At 45.3% G+C, this 7,500-nt stretch overlaps 1 protein-coding gene across 1 annotated transcript in view; it reads left to right on the top strand.

Moving 5' to 3' along the window:
• Positions 1-7,500, top strand: part of LOC308364549 (receptor-type tyrosine-protein phosphatase mu-like) — a gene marked incomplete at both ends in the record, with an annotated part of 185,601 nt that overhangs the window by 129,144 nt on the left and 48,957 nt on the right. Inside the window, one exon of the mRNA XM_080837711.1 lies at positions 2,891-2,967. Within this exon, the coding sequence (XP_080693837.1) occupies positions 2,891-2,967 (77 nt within the window). The remainder of the gene's footprint in view (positions 1-2,890; positions 2,968-7,500) is intronic.

Raw genomic sequence — 7,500 nt, 5'->3', positions numbered from 1 at the left:
TTTTAAAACACAATTCTAAAATATAGCTGCAAGCAGCAATGGAGGGTTCATGCAGCGAATCGGCCAAATTCGATTGAATGTTGAAGGCGAATGCTTTCAGAACGCAATCTACTGATAAAGCATGGTCTTTAGAAAGTCCGTGCCAATTTTGGTGAAGATCGGATCAAATTCGCGACCTGTGCAAACTTTTTAGTGTTTTGGATTAAATTAAGGTCAAAGGTCACCAAATGTATTGATTGTCCCCCAGATGGGGTCAGCAGTCCATGTACCAAGTTTGGTTTTGATACATTACAGGGTTGCCGAGATATGAGCTCACTTCCTGTTTGGCGGCTTTGCCGCCTAATTCGATTGGCTGCTACTGGCGAACGCTTTCATCAATTGTTCCATAAACTAATGCAGTTATAAGGCATGGTCTAATGATGGTCTGCGCCAATTTTGGTGAAGATCAGATCAAATTTGTGACCTGTGTTTGCTTTTTAGTGTTTTTGACTAAATTCAATATGGCGCCCTGATCAATTATGATAATGTCACATATTTGCATGTGTCAACCTAAAGACCTCCAAGAGCATGAGTAGATCCCACTAATAAGTTGAAATTCCAAACATGTCAACCGCTACAGGCCAAAATGCATTTTTTGTAATTACAGCGCCACCTAGAGGTCAAAGGTCACCAAATTTTTTAAGCGTCTTCCTGATGAGGTAAGCGGTCTATGTAGTAAGATTGGTCTTGATAAATAAAATCGTTGCTGAGATATGAGCCCACGTCCTGTCTGGCGACTTCGTTGCAAACTTTAATTGGCTCTCACGGGCGAACGGGTTTAGTTGCGAAGATGAACTACAATGATTTTTGTGAGGCTTGGTCTGAAGATGATGTGTGTCAAGTTTGGTGTTGATCGGACAAAAATTGTGACCCGTGAAAAATTTTGAAGGTTTTTGATAAAATCCAAAATGGCGGAAAATCCATCTTGGCGCAAAATGACGTAATAGGGTGCGTTGAACTCGTGCTGGTCCAAGGATTCCAAGGATGCCTCATTTTTGAAAATCGGGCCAACGGGTCAAAAGTTACGTGTGTGAACTTACGTCCAACTTTGACCTGTTGGTGGCGCTAGAGCGCTCCATCTGCCTACATGAAACTTGGTGAAATGAATCATGGGACTGTCCCCAATCAGTGTGCCAAATTTCACAACTTTTTACCAGACGGTTCTATGGGCTGCCATAGGATCCCAGCAAAGAATCATAATAATAAAGAACAAATAGAAACACAATAGGTTTCTGCAGCTTCGCTGCATGAACCCTAAATAATAATGGTAGGGATAGGCTGGCCTAGACATTCTAAATTATTTAGCAAGTAGTCTATGCGATCTCCGAAGCACTTTTCTCATTCCTAGCTGGATGAATTTCAAACTTATTTGTATCTATGAATTGCAGTGCATTGCCTAGGCTATTTATTTGTGAATACCGTAGGTCCTGTGATTTAATGTTTGCATATAGTCTACACAGCAGGTTAGATTTAAAAGCCTGCGTTAACATGATGGTCATCTGAATCTTCCTCCTGGCTATGCGTTGGTCCTTGAACATACACTACTCACAAACAGTTAGGGATATCTGGCTTTCGTTGTGAGTAGTGTATTTTAGCATTGACCCTGTGAATATTTTTTAAATAAAAAAAATGTGATTAGAGAAAAGTAACCTACTAACAAATACTTTCCATTTCCCACCACTTGTTTGTTATGTCATCCATTCATATGGATGTAAATCAATCAATACTAATACAACTTTAACAGTGATGTGTTTTTTGTTTAATTTGGCAACTTATTTACTGCATAATCCACAAAAGATTTGTGAAATTTGCCCCTCCGGATCAAAGCCCCCCCCACATAGAAAATCCCAATTTAACCCCTGCATGTCACCATCCAAGTCTCACTCAGGCAGAGGCCCAGTCACAGCAACTATCACAGCTCCACCTGCATGACAGCAGTATACTTCCTATATCTGTCGCTCCCACTTTCTCTATCCCCCCTCTTGTTTTCTTCCTCTCCCCCTGTCGCTCTCACTCTGTGATTATCTAAATTGGCTCTGTGAAGGGGGTTAGACACCCCTCTGTCGGTAGTTTAGAGTGAAAGTTCTCACTGGTGCGATCCTTGAGAAATCCCTGGCTGCTCCTAGGGTTGGTCAGCAGTGCCATGTGTCACTCGCTTTAATTTTTAGATTCTTTCAAATTCTAATTAGACCAGCCTCTCCTGGAAAGCCTGGAGGACCCCAGGGAGTGCTTAAGCCAGCGCTGCCCACAGAGAGGAGACCCTGGTGGGGGAACTCACCGGCAGTGGCCCCCCGAGCTCCCTGGAGCTCAGACAAATAGCAGAGACCTCTGTTACTCTAACTCTCTCTGGTCTCTATCTGTTCTGCCCTCTCTCTCTTTCTATCTGTCCCTTGCTCTCTCTCTCTTCTCTGTGTCCCTCTATCTAGCTGTCCTTTGCTCTCTCTCTCTGTCCTCTCTGTGTCCCTCTATCTATCTGCCCCTCTCTCTCTCTCTCTCTCTTCTCTGTGTCCCTCTATCTATCTGCCCCTCTCTCTCTCTCTCTCTCTCTCGCTCTCTCCTCTCTGTGTCCCTCTATCTATCTGCCCCTTGCTCTCTCTTTTCTCTCTCTCTCCTATCTGTGTCCCTCTATATATCTGTCTGACTCTTTCCATTGGTCTTGTATTCACACACCTTTCTCTCTGCCTTGTTGTGTCTGCCTAGTTAATATGATGAATCTTATTCTAATATCCCCCTTTTTTGCTGTGTGTCTGTGTGTGTGTTTTTTTGTGTGTGTGTGTGTGTGTGTGTGTGTGTGTGTGTGTGTGTGTGTGTGTGTGTGTGTGTGTGTGTGTGTGTGTGTGTGTTCTTTTAGATGATCACTCCCGCGTACGCCTGCAGGCTCAGGAGGGGGAGCAGAGTTCAGATTACATTAATGCAAATTATGTTGATGTAAGTACACACATGCACACACACACACACAAACACACACGCACACACTCACACACTCACACACACACACTCACAAGCACCAGTTTGCACCAGAACCACAAAGTTCTGTTTGTTTTGAGTCAGGGTGTGGACGGATGTGGAATTAGGGGACCACACACAGCTCCCTCTCTCCCTCTCCCTCTCCCTCTCTCTCTCCCTCTCTCTATCTCCCTCTGTCTCTCTTTCTCTCTCACCCACACACTCACAAACACACACACACACACACCTAAATTGTGTCAGAAACATGTGTTTTCATGTAAACCTCTGGTGTGAGTGTTATGGTATGTGTCCTATGTAGATTTATGCAGCTGACAAATGTGTATGTGTGTAGAGACAATGAGAGTGAGGGAGAGAGACATAGGGCCCTATCTTGCCGATCAGAAACGCAAGTAGGACGGCGCCAAACGCAAGTAGCTGTGTGGGCGGCTCTATGGCGCAGTTGCTATTTTAACGGCGGAAAAAACACACTTGCGTCCAGCGCAAGTGTCAAAAGGGTTGGTCCAAAGGAGGTTACTCAGCCATAGGTGTGGTTTGGGCGTAATATGCAATAAACCAATCCGTGCGTCATCTCACATTCCCTTTAAGAGCGAGGAGCGCATAGTCCATAGCGGCTTTTTATTTTGATGGCGGAATTACCTGGTGGAAGACCGGAAAAGTTCACAGCCGAGAAGACCGACGTGAGATTTACACCAATTTTTTGGCAAGCCATATATAATTACAAGGAAAATAAAGTATTTACCACATGAGGAAATCATTGTGATATCCATATCCAAGATATTTTAAAAATAGGCATACATCTAGCGTACACATTGACCCAAATGATTCAGGTTAATTGAAGCTGCGTGACATTTGATTTATTGTATGGCTTTGTAAAAAGCCGGGAGATAGATATATATGGGGATGCGAGAAACCCTCCAAAAGTTAGCAAAGTCAAGCAAGCATGGGAAGATATTGCCGTGATTGTTTCTGCTACGGGGCACCCGAAAACGGTGCCGAAAACGCTATAATGACGTCCGGAGACGTGGGACATCTAAGCTGGAAGGTAACACACGTTCTTGTGGCCTCACGGGAGGTGGCTCTGCCTCGACCCAGGATCTGACGGCAGCAGAGGACATCGCCACGTCTACCCTCACGCCTGAGAGCGTGCAGGGATTTGGTGGCATGGAAATCGGCACCCAAGCCAGTGCACCAGCTGACCAAACCCAAGGTACATAAATAAAGTCCACATACACAGAGATGAGTTTACAAGATTTATAATAATACTGGCATTAAATAAATGCAACAAAGCCATACAATAAATCAAATGTCACGCAGCTTCAATTAACCTGAATCATTTGGGTCAATGTGTACGCTAGATGTATGCCTAGTTTTAAAATGTCTTGGATACGGATATCACAATGATTTCCTCATGTGGTAAATACTTTATTTTCCTTGTAATTATATATGGCTTGCCAAAAAATTGGTGTAAATCTCTCGTGAAGACGACAGAAGTAAAGTGTAGCCTATAGGTCCTATACTGTGCGGGCAAGCACATGCGCCCTTAAAATAGCGTTCTGAATACGCGTTACAGACTTTAGACATTGTGCCTCTGACATTAGACCAGCTTTTTTGTGGTCAATGGCGCACGGCGCACGGCGTTGTTTTGAAACTGCAAAATACCACCTGCGCCAGAGAAACGCCTTCTCTGTTCCGCCCACGCCCATGTCGACGCAAGTTCATTTCGAAGCGCGCCTCTGGAGGGAAAATCGCGCTGTGCGCCGGGTGCAAGATAGGAATGATACATGCGTCGGTGACAATGTCAATTGCGCTGGGTGCAAGATAGGGCCCATAAAGACAAAGTGGGAAAAAGTGAGGGAGAGTGTGTGTGTGTGCGTGTGTGAGAGAAAGTAAGGGGTAAAGAGGGAGAGAGTGTGTGTGAGAGCGAGGGGGAGAGGGAAATATAGAGTGTGTGTGTGAGAGAGAGTAAGGGGTAAATAGAGATAGTGTGTGTGTGAGAGTGAGGGGTAAATAGGGAGAGTGTGTGTGTAACTAAGGGGTAAAGAAAGACAGAATGTGTGTGAGAGTGAGGGGTAGATGAAAAGATAGCGAGTGTGTGTGAGAGAGAGTAAGGGGTAAAGAAAGATATTGTGTGTGTGTGTGTAAGAGAGAGAGAGAAAGGGGTAAAGAGAGATAGTGTGAGTGTGTGTGAGAGTAAGGGGTAAAGAGGGAGCGTGTGTGAGAGAGTGAGGGGTAAAGCGTAAAAGAGAGTGTGTGTGTGAGAGTTAAGGGGTAGAAGAAAAGTGTGTGTCTGTGAGAAGGAGAGCATTGCCGAACTGGTACTGGCCTTAGCACACACACACACACACACACAAACACACACACACACACACACACACACACACACACACACACACACACACACACACACACACACACACACACACACACACACACACACACACACGCACACACCCCAACTGTTCTGCTGGTTAACTCTCTGTGCCCTGGGGACTGCTGGCCTGCACTGTGGCAGAGTCCATTATGGCAGAGGAATAAAGTCCGAGCATATTAACCAGCAGAGCTGATTGTAAAGGATTTGCCTTCCTCTCCTTTTCCCTCCGTTCCAACCCGGAGCCTTCCGGAAAAGCTCTCAGTCAGGGAGGGGCAGCACCAAGAGTGACGTCCCCCCTCCCTCATCTCTCGCTCGCTGTCCCTTTCCCCCCTCCCAAGAGCCTTTTAACCTCCTCTCCTGCATCACGGCTCAGGCTAATGAAGTCTTTACGTATCATGTATTTATGATTACTCTTTTCTTTAGCTCTCCCTCTCTCTCCATCTCTCACTTACTCTCTACCTGTCTGTCAACACTCTCCTTTTCTCTCTCACTCAATTATTCACTGTAGACGACAAAAGTGCACTCACTGCATCTCTCTCTCTCTTTAGCTCTCCCTCTCCCTCCAACGCTTACTTACTCCCTACCTGACTCCTATAGTGTTAAGCACTCACCACAGATTTCACCGTCTCCAACACACACACACACACACACACACAAACACACACACACACACACACACACACACACACACACACACACCTGTCTCTCTCTCTCCATCACTCACTCTCACTGGAAAAATGACTATGCTCTCTGCTAATCTCTCTCTCTCTCTCTCGCGCACGCTTTCTCTCTCTCTCTCTCTATTTCACTCTCACTCTCGTACTTGTCCATCCATTGAGATATAGTTTAAGACAGACAGAGGGCTGTTTTCAGGGATGGCATATTGGCACACCTCTCTCTAATGGTCTTTCTGTATCTCTAATATATGTGGGGACCCAAATGTGGGTGTAATAGCCACTCACTGCTCCAACAGCCCTATAACTCAATTACTGACCGTGTGTGAGTGCCTCCTACCCAATTTATCTTAAATTAAATAGTTCTGGTCATGGCCACACACTCAGTGTGCAATGCTGCACACCCTCTGAAAGCTGCGGCACAAATATGCTCATCTGAGAACAGGCTCCAGAATGTTGCTGGGGAAGTACTACGCAAAGCCTTTTTGTTCTGTTTTTTTTCTTTCCATATGAATATAAATAGCGATGTAAATGTCTGTGACTGGACAGCACAAAACGTCAAGCAGCCAATAACTCTTTCCTCAGCTCAGCCTGATAAAGAAGCCGTTTAAATATGGAAGGGATTTGTTGAACAGCTGAAGGAACCAGGTAGAGAAAGAAGGAAGGAAAGAGAGATGGGGAGAGTTAGAGGTTAGGAGAGAGAAAACGAGTTTAGATAGAGACATAGAGAAAGAGAGAGAGAGAGAAAGAGGGAGAGAGAGAGAGAGAGAGAGAGAGAGAGAGAGAGAGAGAGAGAGAGAAAGAGATTAAAGAGTGGAAGTGAAAGGGAAAGACAGATTTGTGTCCATTGTGTTCTGGGTTCCTCAGGGAGACAGTAATCAGGCTGAAGGTAAATTGAATATGCCTCTGATAAGCCCTGAGTGTGTGTGTGTGTGTGTGCGTGTGTGTGTGTGTGTGTGTGTGTGTGTGTGTGTGTGTGCATGTGTGTGTGTGTGTGTGTGTGTGTGTGTGTGTGTGTGTGTGTGTGTGTGTGTGTGTGTGCGCACGCGTGAGAGTGTGTGTGTGGACTGAATAGGAGGGATGCTGCAGTGCATGGTGGGTAGAGAGCCTCTCATTGTTTTGTGGGCTCCTCCTGAGAGAGTACACTAAATTGGACAAATAAAACTACAGGGATTAGTTTAATACCTCAAAGAAGGTTCCCATCACACGGATTAGCAACAATCAACTGTGTGTGAGTGTGTTTTTTTGTGTGTGTGTGTTTGTGTCCTTGTTTGTTTGTTTATGTGTGTGTGTGTGTGTGTGTGTGAAAGAGAGTGACAGAGAGAGAGTGTGTGCGTGTGTGTGTGTGTGTGTGTGTGTGTGTGTGTGTGTGTGTGTGTGTGCGTTTTTGTGTGTGTGTGTGTGTGTGTGTGTGTGTGTGTGTGTGTGTGTGTGTGTGTTCGTGTGTGT

Source organism: Sprattus sprattus, assembly GCF_963457725.1.
Source record: "Sprattus sprattus genome assembly, chromosome: 4".
NCBI classification, from domain to species: Eukaryota; Metazoa; Chordata; class Actinopteri; order Clupeiformes; family Clupeidae; genus Sprattus; species Sprattus sprattus.
The sequence above is the reverse complement of the archived record's forward strand: the minus strand, read 5'-3'. Positions and strand labels throughout refer to the sequence as shown.